Source organism: Nycticebus coucang, chromosome 3, assembly GCF_027406575.1.
Source record: "Nycticebus coucang isolate mNycCou1 chromosome 3, mNycCou1.pri, whole genome shotgun sequence".
Classification (NCBI taxonomy): Eukaryota; Metazoa; Chordata; class Mammalia; order Primates; family Lorisidae; genus Nycticebus; species Nycticebus coucang.
Genome location: NC_069782.1, coordinates 107,242,410 through 107,264,387, shown reverse-complemented (window position 1 = coordinate 107,264,387; position 21,978 = coordinate 107,242,410). Strand labels below are relative to the sequence as shown.

Here is a 21,978-nt window from a genome sequence, read left to right as displayed (position 1 = left end):
AACTCCCTTAATATAGAGAAATCTAAAGGGTGAGAGGATGACAAACTTCCTTAACTTAGGGAAATATTAAAGAGTAAGAAAGAAGGAATTAGGTTTTAAATTCTAACAGTCTGGAATCCTGAGACTTCCACATACACACTGGATGATCCTAGACACTTTTCTTAGATTGCGCTTGCTCACGAGTGAGATAATGAAGAAAACACATGGTTGGTTTTAGGAAGGATTCAGAAAATGTTAAATTTATCTTCCATTTTCCTGAAATAGTTGATTCACAACATGTTATTCATAAAATAAACAAGCGCTCCATATACACTAATTCAGAAATCTGAAAGTTCAGAGTCCATTTAGAGCTCCTCAAGAGTTATTCAGATTTTTCCAGCTCAAGCCCCTGTGTTCCTTTCTCTACTCAAAATCTTCAGTTCAGTGCTTTGAGGAGCACATGTATGTATGTTTTATGAGAGCATTTTTCTAATGGGTGATCCGGCTGGGCTCCAAACCCGTTGTAGCTCAAGGAAAGAGCCCTCGATGTCAATCTTACCCCCTTCTTTGCTATGGCATCATTTTACAAAGAATATCTACTTACTGCTGACCAAGACCATGAAGCCAGAAATTGCAATGGCACGTGGTTTCATAGCGCGAAGTCAAAGGGAGTAAATGATGGCACTCTAAAGTAGATGGCAAGCCAAAAACCACTGTGAACTTCATCTAAAAATCCAAACTTCATCCAATGCACTGATATCTTCAATGATATGTGTTAAGACACATCCCAATGAGGATTTTCTCTACATCAATTAGCAGATTTATTTTCCTGACAAAATTCAATCATGCTTTACCATTTATCTCAGTTATACTATCCGGATAACCACACACAGTTTTGATAATTATCATACACTTTATAGAAGATACAAGGTATGATAACATATCAATACTTGACAATATACTTGTGTTGTATAAGACCCCAAAAGATTTAGGTAAAAATTTGTATTTCTTAGATTGAGGTATTTCATGAAATAAAAACATGAAATACCTTCCACATTGATCCTCTCAGCAAGAAGATTCCCAACTTTTCGGTTTTATATTTGTTTTAAAATGGAACTTGAGTACAAAATTCTTACAGAAGTGGACAGGAAATAAAGCAAAACATGGTTAAAAAAACTTTTAGTTACTAATAAATTTAAAGCAAGAAGTTTTAAGAAAGCATTTAGATAAGGAGGCCATATTTAATTGGAAAATAGCCTATAAAAAATATCCCACTAAAATTATAAATTTTCTAGTTATAAAAAAAGTACAGCAAAAAGCATTCAGACATGAAGCCTACATTGTTCTGAGTATGAAGACCATGAAACAGACCTTGGAGGACTCTTAAATAGATAATTCTAAACCCTCAATACTGTAACACACATCATGACCTGAAAGTAAGCCTGTGGGGTAATATCAGTATGGACTAGTGGACTACACAACAATTTCCGTATTTTCCAATTAATTGCATATTTTAATAAGGTTGGGTTCCACCAAAAAAGAAAGCAAAACAAAAAGCCTACCCCACCCAGAAGAGATTTAGGAACCTGATACCTTGGGGATTTTCCTGTAGTGCCTAATGGTCATGTGATTCATAAGCAAATAACTATCCAAAACTTACCTCTTTTCCTACAATGTCTACCACAGAGCAAGGCAGTAAATACTTGTTTATTTTGATGACAACCTCCCTATTCAGAATCAAATATCCAGTAGTTCTTTTTTTATTGAGTCTTTTGTACATAGATGACAAATACATTTATGCCCATTTCAGTAGTATCCAGTAGTTCTTAAAGGAAAGGAGTGATTCAGCTCACTTCGTTTTTGCCCAGGAAAAGTGGACCAAAATAGCAGCTGCAATTGTTAGTCACAGCCCACCAGGTTCAGAAACCTTTTGTAACATTGCTCAGAGGCATCCTCTCACTCCAAAAAAGAAAAAGGAATCAAACTGAGAATGACTGAACTTAGGATAAGAAATAAGAATTACTATAAAAAGAAAAGCAATAAGAGTTATAGCCTGTTTGATCCACAACTAAGTTAACCAATGCTGGCAATACAGATGGCATCTGATATGTATTTTAAGACTTTAAAAAACTTCTGGAAGAAACCTTAAGCCAGAGGTGGCTAAGAACACCAGCTAGTTTCTGGCCTGGTGTAAATTCCCTTCTCTGGACTGTTTTCCCATTTCATGCTGGGAAGAGTCAATGTCATGTGCAAGGGATGCAATAGCAATTGCAAAGTCTTCCCAGTTTGGCCACTATTTGTAAGTCAACATTTCAAGTACAAAGTCATCATTAAGAATGTGACATGCTTTTTCTTTCCTCTGATGCTCTGGAATGTACCTGCTCTCCATTACAAAAAGCCCACCAGGCTCCCCTCTCTATTTGTAGCAGGTCGGTATCACTATCACCATCTTTCTCCACACACCCCTTCTTGCTATCTCCATGGGGAATATATACTAATTTTTATTACATTTTACCTGAAAAATAAATTACTCCAAAAGACTAATATGTCATGTGACTGGATAAATAACACAATGTTGAAATATTTAGTGCAAAAGAAATCAAATTATAAAAATTTATCAGAGGAATACGGCTTGGCACTACCTCAGGAAGTTAAACATAGGCTCGGCTCCCATAGCACAGTGGTTATGGCACCAGCCACATACACAGAGGGTGGGGGGTTCAAACCCAGCCCAGGCGAGCTAAGCAACAATGACAACTGCAACAGAAAAATAGCCAGGTGTTGTGGTGGGCGCCTGTAGTCCCAGCTACTTGGGAGGCTGAGGCAAGAGAATAGCTTAAGCCTAAGAGTTGGAGGTTGCTAGGAGCTATGACGCCTCCGGCACTCTACCAAGGACGACATAGTGACACTCTGTCTCAAAAAAAAGGAAGTTAAACATAGAAGTTCCATATGATCATCCATTCTACTCTTACATATAGGAGAACTGAAGTGGATATCTGAACAAAAATCATACAAGAATGCTCATTGCAGTTCAGTTCACAATAATCAAAAGACAGAAGACAGAAGCAACCCAAATATCTACCAGCAGATGAAGGATGGACAATACGCAGAATATCCATGCAATGGGAGGTTACTCACCTTACAAAAGGAATAAAGTACTGATGCCTGTGACAACACAGAGGAACACTGAGAACAAGACAATGAAAACAGGCACAAAAGTATAACATTGTATAATTCTGTTCACATGAAATATCCAGAAGAGACAAATCCATACTCTCTGGAGAAAGTAGATTAGTGATTGCCAGAGTGGGCGTTAGGGAGGACACTGGCGGGGAATAGAGAGTGACTGCTTAATATTCTAGGGTTTCTGTTTGAATGCGAAAGTTCTCAAACTAGATAGTGCTGATGGTTACACAACATTGCAAATATAATCAATGGTACTGAATTGTGTGTTTTAAAATGGTTATAATGGTAAATTTTATAAGCTGTTTGCTATAATAAAAAGTCAGAATGATAAATTATCCATGATCTAGAAATGTAAGCAATTCACAAATTCTATGGAAATGACCAGAATTGCAAGGGGTCCCCCTACTTACTTTGCCATTAAATAGAGCATTCTGTGGCTCAGTGAGTAGGGCGCTGGCCCCATATACCAAGGGTAGTGGGTTCGAACCCAGCCCTGGCCAAAACTGCAACAACAACAACAACAAAAATTACTTTAGCGGCTCAGAGCCCATAGCACAGTAGTTACAGTGCCAGCCACATGCGCCAAGGGTGGAGGTTTTGAACCTGACCTGGTCAGCTAAACAACAAGGACAACTGCAACCAAAAAAAAAAAAAATAGCTGAGTGTTGTGGTGGGCGCCTGTAATCTCAGCTACTTGGGAGGCTTAAGCAATAATTGCTTAAGCTCAAGAGTTTGAGGTTGCTGTGACGCCACAGCACTCTACCCAGGGTGACAGCTTGAGACTCTGTCTCAAAAAAAAAAACAACAACAACAAACAAAAAAACTACTTTAGGTATTGTAAATTCAGAATGTTTCACTATTTTGTTATTGTTGTCATAAAATACAATGACAGAAGGCCACTGAAATTCTACTGGAAAGGTGAAAAGATTAAAAAACGTTTCTTGTTTCCTTTGCACCTTGATTATAAAAATACATAAACTAGAATGCAAATTAGTAAATGTGTCTCTACTGTCTCTATTGTTAGAGGCAAAATAGAAAACATTTCTTGTTTCCTTTGCACCTTGATTATAAAAATACAAAAACTAGAATGCAAATTAGTAAATGTGTCTCTACTGTTAGAGGCAAAATAACGTTAGACTTGTCGACTAGAAGATGACAACAAAGAAGAGATTCTCTCAGGCACTGTGCTCCCCCCAGCAAAAACACAGCCACACATCAAGTTCCCCATTGCTTTGAAAATATAAATTCAATATCTTTCATAAGAAGTCTCTTGAAACTCATGGAGTCATAGGTACCATATGGTTCGGCTGCATTACAGATATTAAAAAATGGGATTGTCAGTTCAATATCACACAGTAAATTCAATTAATGTTTTGGGTCTATTATTTTAAAATTCCCAACAAAGTGGCAAATTAAGTGTGCAAGATTGTATCAATATGAAGTGCTACGTGTCCACAGCAGAGAACTCTGACATTGTGGTTTGTGCATGGTCACACAATTTGTAAAGAAATGGCAAAAAAAAAAAAAAAAAAAAGAAATGGCAATGAGGACTTCCATATCACCTGATTTTGAATCTCATGTTACTTCTAAAATCTTCTTGCTGCTATTACAGCAGAGTCAGCATGAAAAACCAAGACTATGAACCAATGATCCATTGTTCTATCCTCTATACCAGTCTGTTCCCTAAATGGTTAAACAAAATACGGAGTGCCAAGGATTTTTAAAGCACTAACATAAGAGTAAAATACATACTGTTCTATTAATGCACTAATGTTAATAATCCAAATCCTAAGATGTACCATCAGAAGTTAATGTTACACAGATATGGAATGAACTATCTCAGCCAATTTTTGCAATTATATAATGCAAGATGTTCCATAAATTTGTTCCAAAATCAAAATTTCTCTAGAGATAAATATATGATTCTAAAACAGTTTAAAATGATAATTTTTTTAACAGACTGGAAGAAAAATTTTTAGTTTTCTTATTAAGGAGAAAAAAATTGACATTACAAATTAATTTTGCCAAGATGGAACAAATTACTCTGATTTGTAACAAAGAGTGCAACTCATAGTAAGATGAAAAAAATTCTGATTTAGGGGGATAAGGAAATACAATTGTACTCCCCCCACCCCCCCGCCAAATTTGCTTTCTTTCATAGGTAGTAAGTGGCACACAAAGGGATCTTAGATGAACACTGCTTGTAACACTAATGAGAATGAGGGAGCTATGATATTCCATATGCCTACACTCCCCGAAACTGTGCTGGCTGCTTGATACATACTGCTTCTAATCCTCACACTGAAGGATAACAAAATAGGTAAACAAAATATCCCCATTTTACAAAAAGGAGGACTTAGAAAATTCAAGTAATTTTCACTTTGAATAGCTATCAAATGGAGGTACAAGGATTCAAACTTCAGTATATATGATTCTGTTTTCTGTTCTTGCCAGTACACCAAGCAGAGTATTTTCCTTTGACCATAAGCCCAGCCTTAAAGTATTTTTAGAAAAACCTCCACTTTAAAGATTCTAGAAAAGCTTTAAAAGTAGCAGATAAAAGGCCTGTGTTGACATAGTTTAATACAGACACATTGGTACATCTAAAAAGAAAAATATAATTGGCTGGCATATTTATAGCTCACATATAATCTCTGAAGTGTACCTAAAAAAAACCCTTTTACAAAGATAAGAGACTAGTATTAAAATCACTTTCTTCGGGCAAACTACTGGGAGAAAACTTGGCATTAACTTAAGCAATTAAAATTAATATTTTATAATTTTACACCTTGATAATTTGTAATTTCAATTATAACAGGATATATTCCAATGAAATAGAGCCTCATTATCTAAGTTTTTCTTAAAATCTCTTGCTTTAAATTTATTTACAACGGATAAGAAGGGCTTTTTTCATTCTTAGAGCTTTGTTATAGGAATCCCATAAAATAGCAAAATTCTATGAAAGATAGTGAAAATTCAATTAAGGACTAGTATGTTGATAAAGGTACAGCACTCACTTCCAACACATTCACATAATCAAATTCATCAAAAGCCATGTCGAGAAAATTTTTTAAATGAAAAGCTAGACTGTGGAACTTATTATTGTTATTCTAACTTCATAAATGCCCTGGGTATTTAAAAAATTTTTTAAGACATAGACAACATTTGTGGAGGGAGAGACCTGTTGAATGGGTCAGGACAGGAACTCTGATTATCTGAAGCCAAACTCTTTCCTGAGCGTCTCTATTTGTCTAAAACAACAGACTGAATGAAATAACCTCACATGTAGCATAGAAGGAAATCCACTAAGTTCCCAGTAAATGTCTTTGTGGGGGTAGTAGGGTAGGAATCCATAAAATCACAGCCACAGTCACTTCCGTTTTTAAAAAGAAACTTTGAAGTTATTCATAAATATTTACTTCAATATATGATTCACTTAATTACCCACGATTATTCACAAAATGTTTTTCATTAATATTCTGACCATGGTGGTTCGATGTCTATATATATTTTTGATATTCCTTCTATGTTAAAACAAATTGAATTGAAAACCAGGGAAAGGGTGACTCAAGATAATATGCAAATATTCTAAAAAGATTTTTCAATCAAGATGCCAGGGTAAATTATCTAGTGGTAAAATCAGTGTGTGTAAAGACTAAATAAGTTAGCTTCGTGAAAATAACAGGAAATTGCACAATGTTCCCAGATAAATTATCCAGAGGGTAAGCTTTGTTTCAAGGAATTAGTGTGATTTGCTGTAATTATGGCTGAATTTGTCATCAAGTACACACAAAATGCTGACGTTAAATATGACAGGAATGTGTGAAGTGGTGGAGCCTACATTCTAAGGTCGTATCTCATAGGTTCCCACTTGCAAGAATTACCATACCTCAACATCATATCCAGGTTTATTACGTTTACGATATCTGCCTTTATTCGTATTTCCATTTTGCTGAGTAGACTATGTACCAAGTGGAAAAGTAATTGTAAAATGGAGGCCAGAGAGATGTAGTTTTCCACAAGAAAATTTTAAATTCCTCACTCTAAGTCCCAGTGGCTATCAGTGAGTAGCTCTGAAGAGAAAGTAGAATAAATGTTTATCATTCATTCCCTCAGCAAAAAGTCCCTGGGTGCTCTATTATAACCCAACTGGCTCCTAAAACGTAATTCCTTACCTTTAAAACTTGCAAAACATTGGTTGAATTTTGGAAGGGAAAATTTAAAACCACATTGGAGGACTGTGTGAAGAAATCTAAAAAGTTCATGTCAACGGGGAGAGTCCATCATGAGGTCAAGTGATGCTTCTTCCTCAGAACCTGGGCACCACAAGACCTTTTTCCAAGCAGTGCCTTTCTCCTGAAAGGTCACCTGTCCAGAGCTGACCAAGTCCCCGTCCTGACTGAGCATACTCACCCCTCCAGTGTCACCTTCTCTGCAAGGCCTTCCCTGGCCACCCTGGCCTGTAAGAACTGTCACTTCTTTGAGCCCTAATCCCTTTCCACGGTGGCAGCCTCTTGGGTAATTTTTATACTAGTTACCCGCTGTATGTGTTTACTGTCTGTCTTGGTTCCTTGCACCCAGAATAGTAAGTGTTCAAAAACTATCGGTTGAAGGAATAAATGGTGTGTCACTGAGGCAGAAAGAAATGATAAAAAAAATCTATTAAATAGTTTGGCATGATTACACCTTATTTTAAAACACACACAGTACAGACACCTGACAAACACATCTTATGGAACATTTAATTTAAAAGACTAGTGACTGGGGAACGAAGGATGGCAGTTTATATAGTCTGCGTTCAGCAAGCTGCTTAATTATGTTCCAAGTTTCACAATCTAAATACTTCTCAAGTATTAAAACTTAATAAATGATTCAGAGTTTTGTTTGCCTTAAGGACGCTGTTAAAGCTGGCCTATTAGTTGTTATCTCTACTGATATTAATGATACGTCTGATAGCAGCATGTTTTAAATACGCTTTGCTCCAATTCCTTCCCTAGTGGTGGGAAGACCAACGGATTTCAATGACTAGAGTTGTAAAATTAATAAATGAAAAGGAGTTGAAAGCAATTTTTGCATTTAAGCTATTAACATAGCCATGGAATAATTTACCTCATCTTTACAATGATATGAAACAGAAAAGAAGTACAGTGAATAATTTTATAAATTAAATTTTGTAAAAAACATAGCCATAAGTGGGAATTTTTATTTGGGAAGGATGACAGAAAAAGGGCACTTGATGTGCTAATCGTGGAAAATTAATTATCATTCATATGATTAACATTATTTTTGAAAAGCAATCGAAATGATGCAATCAAACAATAATTCCCCCAAAGTGTATATTTCTTCTTTCAGAAAATATAACCGGTCATGAATACAAAAAATTAAGAATTTCTAAAACAGTAAGATTCTATTTTTCTTCTTAATATTGATAAACTGTAATTCATTACTTAAAAAAACCCCAAACTTTATAAATATCATTTTTAAAGCCACCCAATCCAAATATTCAGAATGATTACCAAGCAAGCAATTTTCTGTTAAAACATTCCTGGAAATAATTTCTCCCACAAGACCAAAAACTCTATTACAGAACACCACTTTATCTGGAATTTATTAAGGACAAAAACAAGCCTCTTCCCCCTTCCCCCAAGCTAACCTTTGGTTGTACTGGTTCCTCACCAGCCCCAGCTCAGAACTCAGCACAGACTCACAATTCATCACCTGACATCTTGCAGACAGGAGATCTTTCGAATTCAGAACTTTTCAGATTTTGGAAAGGTACATATAAATGTTACAGACATCTCCAGCGGTGTGAGGGCAGCATCCCATAAGCAAAGAATTTTTTACTTCTACAGCAAAACATATGAATATTCACACTAAGTAGGATAAATAAAGGCTATAAATAGCTTTGTGTAAGGTCAGATTAGGTTTTGCTGCCAAACAAGTTCCTGTTGGGTCAGATTTTGCCACCAAAGAAGTTACGAAAAAGATTGGCTTTTCATTTCAGAATTATGGAGAAGGGATTGTAAACCTGGGAATATCAGTGCCTCACTTTAAAACCCTGCTCAGAGTCCATGCTCCAAGGCTGCTATATATAAAATGAATTTATATCAAGTTTTCTCTGCCTTCTTTCTAACCAAAAATTTGAAGAAAATCTCTAGGTAAACCTGCCTCACTAACTATAATTTTTAAAAGGTAGTATTATGTTAAGTCTATTATCCTATGAACTTCCTATTTCATGAAAAAACATCCCAGGTTTTATTAATCCCTTCAATTTCTCCCTACAATAAGAAATTTCCGTGTGCATAATTATCTTGCATAAAGAAAACATGGACATCTTCATAATAAGATGACCCTCCCCCAGGCTAAGTTCAAGAAAATATTACAAATTATGAGAAGAATCAAATTTTCTGTTTCCTGGATGTGCATGCACAAAACTCTGAATCATTTTAAGTGCCTTTTAGCTGTAAAGTTGATAAAATTTACACCAAAGCAGAAATGTTTTAATTTCTAGCTATTCAAGTCTAAGTGAAAAAACATTTGACAGTGATGTATAAAGTGAAAGGGATAGGGGTATGTGTATAAAAGTCACTTGAGAGAGAATACATCGGAAGTAACAATGCATTGAACATGTGATCATGTTCCTTGAACCATTACTCAAATCATCCCATTCAACACAAAAGACTTTGAGAGCTGATTTGCCTATGGAGCAGTAGTCAGCATGTCCAAACACAGGAATGAAAATTACAGGTCAACGCAACTGCTACGTGCTCAAGGTACGCCAGCCAGCACACCACCACCTTACTTAGGAAGAGGGTACAAGGTGCTCAACACGCTGTAATCAAAGATGCTAGGAGAGGAAAAGTCTACAACAACAAAATTCTAGCAGCATTGGAAATACTGAATAAAAATCAGAAATAGACATCTCCTTGACACACACTCTCTCTCAAAAAAAAAAAAAAAAAAATACTTTTAGATTATTTAAGCTTCCTTAGAGAAGAAACAAGTATAGCCCTACATACATAAGGCAAACCCATGGGAGTCTGGAAGAAAGAGAAAGTTATGAAGTCCACTGTCAGAAGAAACACAAACCATAAAACTTAGCTTAAAGCTAGGTTTGTATTCTTAAAATGGAAAGGGCACTGAGCTAAAATGGTAAAAATCTTTTTCTGGACTTTCCAAGAAAGTAAGCAAACTCACCGGGATGGGATTCAGTACCTTGTAATGACTATCTAAGCCAGTGGTTCTCAACCTTTGGGTTGCGACCCCTTTGGGGGTTGGACGACCCTTTCACAGGGGTCACCTAAAACCATCAGAAAACACATTACGATTTATAGCAGTAGCAAATTATAGTTTGCTGTAGGAAATTATGAAGTAGCAATGAAAATAATTTTATGATTGGGGGTCACAACATGAGGAACTGTATTAAAGGGTCATGGCATTAAGAAGGTTGAGAACTACTGACTAAGCAATATCTAAGCATTTTTGCCCAATTTGCACCTTAAAAAAAAAACAAAAAAAAAAACACTTAGTACACTGCTCAAGGAACCAAGTTCTCAGTGATCATTGACAATGACAGTATATATTCCTAGTCCAGTGAAACATATAATCCTACCAAACAGAATGACCTTACAAAAGTAAACACCTGGCATTTCTACCAAACAGTAGGAATGTTTTTCTATAAAGAAAATCTGACCTTAGTGTTCACCTGCTCCAAGTCTTTTGGTGAACCCCAAGACAAAAAAGGGGCCGTTAAGTTCAGATTCCTTGGGGTGGTGCTGGGCTTTTTCTTCATTCTCACGTCTTGCTATAAAATATTGCTGCTCTCTATACTCTAGATACATAATTGCTTAGATACCAAAGTGCACAAGCTACTCTGAACCATTCTCTCTCACCGTACACTCTCCAAGTGGAAGGCTCACTTGAGAACAAAATGGAATTTACCCCTCCCCCCCCCCTTTTTTTTTTTTTTTTGCAGTTTTCAATTTTTTTGGCTGGGGCTGGGTTTGAACCCGCCACCTCTGGTATATGGGGCCAGCGCCCTACCCCTCTGAGCCACAGGCGCCGCCCCTCCCCCTCCTCTTCGACACCAATAGAACCTGAATTCAACTTTATTTAGTACCCTTAACACTTTCCACACACAGACTGTTTTAACATATAAGCAAACTTCATTTTATTGTCCTTTACTTTATTGGGCTCTACAGATGCTGCGTATTTTACAAATTGAAGGTCTGTGGCAACCCTGCACTGAACAAATGTATTGGCACCATTTTTCCAACAGCATGTAACCTCTCCATGTCTCTATGTCACATTTTGGTAATTCTTGCAACATGTCACACTTTTTCATTATTATTCTATCTGTTACAGTGACATTTTTGGTATTGCTACTGTAATTGTTTTGGGGGAAGCATGAACTGTGACCATATGAGATAGAGGAGTTAATCAATAAGTGTATGTGTTCTAACTGCTCCAGCAACCAGCTATTCTTCCATCCCTCTCTCCTCCTTATACCCCCTATTCCCTGAAACACAATGTTAAAATTATGATAATCGATACCCTACAAGGGCATCTAAATATTCAAGTGAAAGGAAGAGTTACATGTCTCTCATTAATCAAAAGCTAGAAATCATTAAGCTTCCTAAGGAAGGCCTATCAGAAACTAAGAAAAGGCTGAAAACTAGGGCTCTTATACCAGTTAGCCAAGTTGTGAATGCAAATGAAAAGTTCTTAAAGGAATTATTAAAAGTGCTACACCTGTGAACACACGAATGATAAGAAAACAAATCAGCTTCATTGCTGCTATAGAGAAAGTCTGAGTGGTCTGGATAGAAAATCGGACAAGCCACAATATTCCCTTAAATCAAAAGTGCAATGTAAAGCAAAGCTCTCTTCAATGCTATGAAGGCGAGACGGTGAGGAAACTACAGAAGAATAGTCTGAAACTGGCAGAGGCTAGTTTATGAGATTTAAAGAAAGACGCCATCTCCATAATGTAAAAGTGCAGGATGAAGAAGCATGTGCAGATTTAGAAGTTGCAGCAAGTTATTCGGGAGATCCAGGTAAGGTAACTGATGAAGGCAGTTATACTAAACAATAGATTTTCAATGTAGATGAAACAGCTTTATACCGTGTTGGAAGAAGTTGCCACCTAGTCCCGTAATAGTGAGAAAAAAACTCAGTATCTGTGTTCAAAGATTCAAAGGACAGGCTAACTCGTATTAGGGGCAAATATAGATGGTAACTTTAAGTTGAAGCCAACATTCACTTATCATTCCACAAATCCTAGGATCATTAAGAATCATGCTAAACCTATTCCACTTGTGCTCTAGAAATGAAAAAGAAAAAAAAAAACCAAAAAAACAAAAAACAGCCTGGATGCCAGTCCATCTGTTTATGACATGGTTTACTGAATGTTTGAAGCCCTCTGTTAAGACCCCCTGCTTGGAGAAAAAGATTCCTTTCAAAATATTAGGGCTCATTGGCAATACACCTGGTTACTCAAGAGCTCTGAGGGAGATACCTGAGGAGATGATGGGTGTTGTTTTGATGCCTGTGACACAACATCCATTCTGTAGCCCGTGGATCAAGGAGTAATGTCAACTTCCAAGTCTCATTATTTAAGAAGTACATATTATAAGGCAATAGCTGCCATATATAGTGGTTCTTCTGAGAGATCTGAGAAAAGTAAACTAAAAACCTCCTGGAAAGGATTCATTACTCTAGATACCATTAAGCACATTCGTGATTCACAAGAGGAAGTCAAAATATCAACACTAACAGGGTTTGGAAGAAGTGGATTTCAAGCGTTAAGGATGCCTTTGAGGAGCTCAAGACTTTGACGAAGGAAGTCACTGCAGATGTGGTAGAAATAGCATCAGAATTTGAGTTAGAGGGGAGCTTAAAGTTATGACTGAATTGCTGCACTCTCAGCATCAGACAAACAAGGAGTTGCTTCTTTTGGATGAGCAATGAAAATGGTTTCTTGAGATGGAATCTACTCCTGGTGAAGATACTGTGGACATTGTTCAAATGACAACAAATGATTTAGAATATTACATACACTTAGTCAGTAAAGCAGTGGCAGGGTGTGAGAGGACTGACTCCAATTTTGAAAGATGTTCTACTGTGGGTAAGAGGCTAGTAAATAACATCACATGCTATAGAAAAGTCTTTCATGAAAGGAAGAGTAGGGTCAATCACTATGGCAAACTTCACTATTGTCTTATTTTCAGAAATTGCCACAGCCACCCCAATCTTCAGCAAACACCACCCTGATTAGTCAGCAGCCATCAACGTTGAGGCGAGACCCTACACCAGCAAAATGATTAGGATATGGTGAAGACTCAGATGACTGTGAGAATTTTTCAGAAATAAAATATTTTTAGGCTGTGTGTGGTGGCACCTGTAATCCTAGCACTCTGGGAGGCTGGGGGGGTGGATCACCTGAGCTCAAGAGTTCAAGACCAGCCTGAGCAAGAGCGAGACCCCATCTCTAAAAATAGCCAGGCGCTATGGTGGGCGCTTGTCATCCCAGCTAGTTGGGAGGTTGAGGCAAGAGGGTTGCCTAACCCAGGAGTTTGAGGTTGCTGTGAGCTACGATGCCATAGCACTGTACCGGGTGTGACAAAATGAGACTGTCAAAAAAAAAAGTGTTTTTAATTAAGCCATGTATATTGTTTTGTTCAACAAAATGCTGTTGCACACTTAACAGGCTACAGCATAGTACAAGTATACCTTTTATATGCACCAGGAAACCAAAAAATTTGTGTGACTCACTTCACTGAGATATTTGCTTTGTTGTAGTGGTCTGGAACCAAACCAGGAATAACTCCCAGGTGGCTGTATCTGGCCCAGTAATTGAAGGTTCTCCACTACATAGCATCTGTGGAATAAACTAAATTGATAGAAGGAACTCCACTCACCATCATGTGATTTACTAGGCAGACCTAAGTTGAGAACCTGCACACTACACCCTTCTTTGCATGCTGCTAAGGACTAAACTTCTCTCCGCTTAATACTCCAAATTCATGTTTATACCCTAACCCTCAGGGTGACGGTCAATAGGGCTTTTAGTACATAGTTAAGCTAATGTAATGTCATAGGATGAGGTCTTAATATGATAACATTGGTGGCCTCAGAAGAGGAACAGAGATCTCTTTTCCACAGGCATATACTGAGGAGAGGCCACGTGATCACGCAGTGAGAAGACGGTCATCTTCAAGGCACAAGGAGACCCCCTTACTAGAACTTCCCCATGCTAGCACCCTGATCTCAGCCTTGGTCTTCAGAATTGTGAGAAAATAAGTTTCCACTGTTTAAGCCAAGCAGTCTATGGTATTTTGTTATGGCAGCCCAAACAGCCCAACATAGATGCTAGAGAGGTCACTTTTCACATCTGGCAGCTAGTTAAACTAAACCCTTCCACAGTGTAAGATCAGATGGGGCAATATGTCCTCTTGTGTCATTTCCTCCACGGGTTAGTTCCATGAGAAGTTCAAAATTCCACCATGACAACCACTTTGAGTTTAGGTGCTAATGCTTTAAAATCTCTATAAAAATGTAGTTTTATTGATTACCATAATTTTAGTAATTGATTTCTTTATCCTTGGTAGCTGCACCGGGTATATAATCCCTGTTTTATAAAGAGTTGGATTGTTCTATTCAAGACAAGATGCCAAATTAGAAGCAGGACTAGAATATAACTTAGGTCTTCTCCCATAACTAGCCTAGGGAGAGATAAATAGCTATGGGACATGGTTAACATACATGCTCTTCACATTCTAGAATATAAAAGTTTTTAGAAAAAGCATTTCCTAACACCAACTTTGTTACATTCCTTACCAAAATGCAAACATATTATGTGCAACCCAGAATAATGTAATAACTCCATCATAGTTATCTTGCTGACTCAATATTAAATGTCTCGCCAGAGACTATGCCCAAATGCCCTACACGTGTGATCTGTTCTGAAAACACCAACGCATAATTTTTAAGGCGATTTTGAGATAAGTAGTATATTCCCATGCATATAAAAAAGGTTTTAACACTAAATTTTATATTGAAATAATTCCGTAGGTAACCAGGAAACATTTAACTATTTGGGGAGCTTGATACCACAGACTTTAGCAAGTTACATGTATTTCCCACCTGAAATGCTTTCATTTGACCACACCCACTATTGCTGCAGTATAGGTCACGGAGAACACCCAGACACCTCCTGGAATGTTTGGTTCAGAATGATAGAGAGTGTGTGTGTGTGTCTCATAATATCTTATAATATAAACCAACAATAAAATATTATCCTTTTCCCAGAAAATATGAAAAGACAGGTGTACTCATTTAAAAGATATCTCCTATTTGTTTTATATCCTCTCTACCAGTGAAAATTCTGACTGGTAAACTGGAAGAGATAACACAATGGGACATTTATTTAGTGTCAACTGCATAAAAGACAGCATACTGAGTGCTTCCTGCTGTGAAGACCAGGAGGTTCAAAGTGGTCAAGGGAAAAAGAAAGGTACCTGATAAATTGAAAGGGAGCAGAATGTGTTAAGGGCCTGACGGTACAACCAGAAGACGGATTGACTTCTAAGTAGGGTGAGTTGAGAGATTTCAAGAAGAGGGCAAAATATGGGCTTTTGACCTTCAAGGCTGGGTAGGATTTACCAAGGGGGCTAGCATAGGAATACTTGACAAAAGACAAGCATCAGAAGAAGTGGTTTAATTCAGGGACTGGTAAGAACTCCATTCTGGATAGAGTCAGATATGGAAGAAGTATAGTTGGGGTGGGGGTGGGGGGAGTATAGGTTATATCGTGAAGGGTTTCAAGCCTCATGGTCAGGAAATGTGGATTTCACTGAGCAGGTAGTAAGGAGTTTAGAAGGTAGTAGGCAGAGCAGAGCGTGATGATCAAGGTTGTCATAAAGAATGCCCTGGAAGCAATTGGGAGTGTATGGAAGGAAGGAAGAAGGGCTCCAAGCCACTGGCTTAATACTGTGCTCTGAGCAGGACAACCTTCCAGGAGAAATAGAATGCAGCTGGGGAAATTTCAAGGTAGAGAGAAAATAAGCCTATGTTAAAGGATTCCCCATAAAAGCTCAATGATTTACAACCAGCCCAGCCACTGCTCACTTTAATCTGGATTGCACTGTCGTGCCTCATGTGTCTGGGCTCCCGGTGACATTCTGTGTTCAGAATCATGGTGGACCCTGTCAGACACTGACGGCCATATCTCATAAACATGAGCAAACCTGACAGTTTTCCTTGACATCAGCACCACTGTGCTAGGCATTAAACAAAATGATTTGTGCTGTGCAGCTGAGACCTGCTCCCGTGGGAAATCAGACTAGCACCTTCGCAACATCATTAACCTCTGCTGAAACCACACACAAGAAGTCAAGCCTGACTTAGGCCCAGTTTGCACAGCTTCACTATCTGTAGGACGTTGAACACGGCCCTAGAATGTTGGCATGCACACAGACATGCCCTCCGAGGAGACTGCTGACTGTAGCTCCTTTAAGAACACTGTATTCAAATGAATCTTTCCATAAATAATAAATAGGTTATGAAAAATGTTAAATGCCTGATAGAGTCTGTGAGCAATTGAAATATTTATCTTCTCTGTTACAACCAACCATCCATTCTCTATGTGTCTACTGAGCCCACATTACTTTTGGCCAAAAAGGCATATTAAAAAGGCACAAGTCTATATATCAGCCCTAGTAATTAAAATATCTGAAGATTTTGGTTGTCGATCAAAAACAGAGTACCCATTCTCCTTAAAATAGCTATGAACTATAATCTTATTTTTGGTATTGGTTTTTCTTTTGTTGCAAATGTACAACTGTCTTTTCCATTGGTGGCACACCCTAAAACCAAGACGATTTATAAACCACAGTAGATCAAAAACAAATGGCAGACCTAGGGAATTACCTTTTTTCCCCATTTCAAAATGTATTAAAAAGTTAGGAGCACATTTTGAGATACATATATTCAAGGAAACCAAAAGGAATCTACAGGTTTACCATGATCATCTATTGACATATTGATTATTCCTCGATTTACATGGAAATAAAATTTTATGAATTGTAATGGACTAATTAGGCATATGGCTGTACAACTGCAGGGTTGAAAGAAAATATGAGATCAGCCACAAAATGATCAATAATTAAAATGGAGTTTACCTCCATGCTGTAATTTTAAAGTATAACTACAGGTTTCCTTAAGTTTGTCTAAAATGTGTGTTTAAAGCTAAACATCTATAGCATAACATTCATTAGTAATGGTACCCTGTTGATTAACAAGCATTCTGCAAATTTTAAAGGAAAACACACACACACACCCCCACATAATTAGGACATGTGTTTCCCTAATAATTCTGAATATCACTATGAAAAACCCACCACTTCAGTGAAATCTAAATGACTATACTTAACTGTTTAAATATTTTAGCAATGTATCCGACTTGTGATGATTTTCCTCCAACACAGAACACACCCATTAATAGACCCAGAAAAACAAAAGCATTGATTCTAGCAGCTTCTAAAATTTCTAAAGCCAGTCTCTTAGAAATACAGCCTAAAGATCGCTTCCTCCGGAGAGCCAGAGAACAATGAAGAGAACATGTTGCTTATTCATTTCTTACCTTTTTTCCTTTCCTTTTTCTATGAGCAGGTTTTGCATTTTTCTCCTTCAGTTCTTCACTCATCTTTCCTTTAGATCAGGTGAGTTTATAAAAGACAGGAGATCACCGCCTGTATTCCCACATCCACAACCACGACCGAGAGTCAAAGCATCGAGACCAAAGTCCATTTACGGGTGCTCCCCGGCAAGGCAGCGCAGCTGAAACCCAGCCCTGCTGCTGTCAGAGAGCGGCTGCTAACGTAGCCCTGCTCAGCTTTCCTCAGGAAGAAACTGGGTGTTCTCTACATCAAAAGGTCCGTGCCTCTTCTAAAGAAAATCAATATTTTAGCCTTTCATTTTTAACTAATCATTACCCTGAGATAAGATCTTGACAAGACTTTGTTGCTTGTTTCTCCACAGTGATTCCAGCCTGGAAATGGAGAGAGGAGGAGAGAGAGAGAGAGAGAGAGAGACACACACACCCTCACATACACAGAAATAAGCCACAGACTGCTGACAGGTCTCTGAAGCTTTCCCAGGGGCTGATTTGCTGCTTCTAGCAGACTGGGAAGCTGAATGTAAATTGCTCTCCGAGCCGCGAGCCTCCCATATGAACACATGTGTTGAATACATCAGGGCACACCAGAGGCGGCGGTGGGGAGAGTGATAAGAGATCAGGTTACTGGTTCCTAAAAAACACTCAGTGACTCAAACAATAAACGAGACCCACTACTACTAGAGAAATCACACCACAAGCTAGGTTCTCTCTATAATTACTTTTTTGTTTATGTGCTAAGGAAAAAAAAGATGGGCAACTTGGCATTCTTCAGCTAAGGATTTCTCCAGAAGGGTTAATTAATTATAGAAAGCCCCATACCCAATTCGCCATTATTCATATTTAAGCCCTGGTTTTCTTCTGGGAATATAGCAACCAACCAAGAAGAAACCCTCCAGAACGTTCAGGAAACACTAAGAGTGAAGCTGCTGTTGCTGTGGCAGAAACACCCTGTGCTTCTGGTCTGTGTTTAGGGCAGTGCGGGTCTCAGATCACATCATACACTTCCCAGCTGCCCCGACCAGACAGGACGGCCACACACCCTGCCACACACCTCCTGAGCTCCAGACTTTGGATATTCTCTGGGTATTTGGAGGACTTCACACCTGGATGGTAGAAACTTCCTCTCCATGACATCCATCCATCTAAACACAGCTGAATTAGTATCATGAGCTGTCATTTCAGCTTTTTTTTTTTTTTCTGCAGTTTTTGGCCAGGGCTGGGTTTGAACCCACCACCTCCGGCATATGGGGCCAGCAGCCTACCCCTTTGAGCCACAGGCGCTGCCATTTCAGCATCTTTTGACGTGTATCAGATACATTCTGATTCGGAAAAGAATAAGAGTCTAGGAGCCACCACAGGTGACCATTAAGATCAAAACGGGTCACTTGAACCAATAACACACACAGGTGTAGGGTAGAAAGGGGGAAATAAGTGAGAAAGGGAGAAACAGTGGAGCGCTGGCTCAGGTCCATTCCCAGGGTGCCAGGAGCCAGGAACAAATCATATTAGTTCCTCACTCTATTTTTTATTCAGGAGAAACTGAACTCAAATGAATATTAACATTTTTATTCAGGAGAAATAGGATTCAAATAAACGTAAAGCACAGTCATACAGGGAAACCCAAGTCACTGAGGACTAGTTTCAGTGGTATGTGTCAAAGGTCTTAACAGATTTCAGGAAGTGATGTTAAAATATCGAACCAAAAGGATAGATCTGTTTAGGCTGAAATATTTCCCAGTCTTTACGTACTGTGGAAAGGATGTTTGTATCTACATTTAACCAACATTCCTTTGCTGTTTCCCTAGAAAGACATGAGTATGCGGGACACGTGAGATGGCTTCCCCATGGCTGTGCAGGCCAGGGCAGGTAGCCAGTGACCCCTCCACAGAGCCGTGTGGATTTTACCAGCTGTGGGTTAGCTGTATAAGCTACTTTCTGTTGCACGGTTTGCACATTGCATTCATATCCATCTCAGTAAGTCTGGTGTGGCCATAATTCTGAATGGTGGTGGGCATCTAATCTCCAAATTTCTGTTCAGACTCTGAACTGCTACTTAAGCACAGTTCCCACAGTCCATGTTATTCCGTGACATTCCTCATCATGCAGTAAAGGGCAGAAAATCATAATATGGCAGAATAAACCTTTCAAGTTCTTCAATCATTCGATCTTTGTTCATCTTCAAAACACAGTAGAATCTGGGAATGGGACGGACGCTTTCCGCTTCTGTCACTCACTGATTTCAATAAAGTGAACCCTTCCTTGTGCCTGCTGGGAGACCTGGATGAGGCAGGCGCTTTATACACATTCTTCATAAGCTGATGAGTCTAAGTAGCTGGATTCAAGTCAGATGTTCCCACTTATGTGTTTGTGTTCCTCAGTAAGCAAGTAACAAAGATAATGCATTCATCTGTGGTAATTCATCTACAGCAGAATGTCCCCGTTTGGATTCACCTCCCCTGAAAAGTCTGTTTATTGAGTGCCCAGACTATGAGCCTCTTTCTTACTAAAACAGAGGGGATATAAAAATTGAGATTAAATTTAGTTTGTTCATGTAAAACTTCATAAATTGGGATTACAAAATATTCAAAATATTACAACTAATATACAACCAACATGAAAATATCTGGCTGAGGGCATAGCACAAGAATGTGTTTGCAGAAAATGTCATTATAATAACTTTCTTAAACTACAAAAATGGGTTTAAACGATGGACTAAACTTGAATTGTCAGGAAATGAATGAAATTGTGACTGAGGATAATCGATTGACCATTTATAAAGTCTGATCTTGACTGTATTTATTTGTAGGGACAAGACTCATATTACAAGCTAAAGTGCTCTCTGCTGGTTGGACAGAAAAAAAACAGGACTTTTAAAGACAGAAGCATATGGCCAAATTCTACAAAAGACTATTTTAAGTTATCCTTACTGATGAGAAACTTGTAAATTTGATTGAATAAAATTTCAAGATGTCACACTTGTTTAATCAGTCTGATAGAAAACTCGGTTTCAAATAATAACTTTAAATGTCAAGTTATTTAAGTAACAAATACCTTTATTATTAATAAATACCTTTATTATTAAGAATTTAATAATTTAATAATAAAGGTATGTGACTTGTGTAATATATTTTGTGTTCATTTTCTGTAACCTGGTAAGTTCTAGACTTTTTATGAGAAACAATTATATCTCTAAAAATCTGTAAGGTAAAAAGAACATCAATGTTAGAGTTAAGACCTTAAAACATCACAAATTCGATAGTAATTTAATTTCTAACCATGTAAAACATTTTCACTTTGTAAAATCAGCAAATTTTCTTTAAAAGTTGAAAAAATAAAGTAATTTAGCCTTAATAGAAAAAGTGTCATTTATTATTGTTTAATGCTAATTCTTTACACTTGTACTCTAGAAACATGCATTCACAGAAATGATTGTTTCAATATGCCCAAAGGCGTACCAGTGCATTTAAAATTAAAATTGTTGCTTAAAAGAGTAATTTGATTGATCTAAAAACAGTCTAGGGTAATTACTTATTTCAGAAATTTTAAATGTTAACTACTTTCCAATAGTAATCTCTTTTTCACACAAATTATAAAATTCCCCCAGCCCTTGGGCAAGTTAAATTTAGCCTAAGGAAAAAAACTCAAAAGCTAAATACAATGAAATTATTAAGCTAAAAACAAAACTCTGTTCTATCAGTTTACTAAAAAGGAAGATACAACTGGATTTTTATGCCCACCCACATTACTCCATAGAATTGACTGCCTACTTGGAGATTACTCCAGATAGAAATGATCATAAACTAGTTGATACAGATCTGAGACAGTTCTATTTTTAAATTAAATAACCCGCATAAGAGGACACCAACCAGAGCCAACTTTAGTCTTGTAGAACAGATCTATTTTTAAAATGAAAGTGGCTTACCATAGGAGAAATAACCAGGCTGAGGTTATTAAGCATTTATTTTAAGTTATATTCTACATGAAATTCACCTGAAAACACTAACACGGAATACAATTTCTTGACTAAAACGGAAGTGCATCATATTAACAGAAAAACAAAACAAAGCAACAAATTTCCATTAAAGTACAGCAGAAATACCTATACAAATAGGCTGATTTTATTTTTAAAGCTAGAA

General features: G+C 37.6%; 1 protein-coding gene across 1 annotated transcript in view; it reads right to left on the bottom strand.

Annotated features, from left to right (window-relative positions):
* ANK3 (ankyrin 3) overlaps positions 1-18,310 on the bottom strand; it is a 545,106-nt gene extending 526,796 nt beyond the window's left edge. The window contains exon 1 of the mRNA XM_053582915.1: positions 17,807-18,310. Coding sequence (XP_053438890.1) covers positions 17,807-17,869 — 63 coding nt within the window. The 5' untranslated portion in view covers positions 17,870-18,310. The remainder of the gene's footprint in view (positions 1-17,806) is intronic.
* Between the last annotated feature and the right edge of the window lie 3,668 nt (positions 18,311-21,978).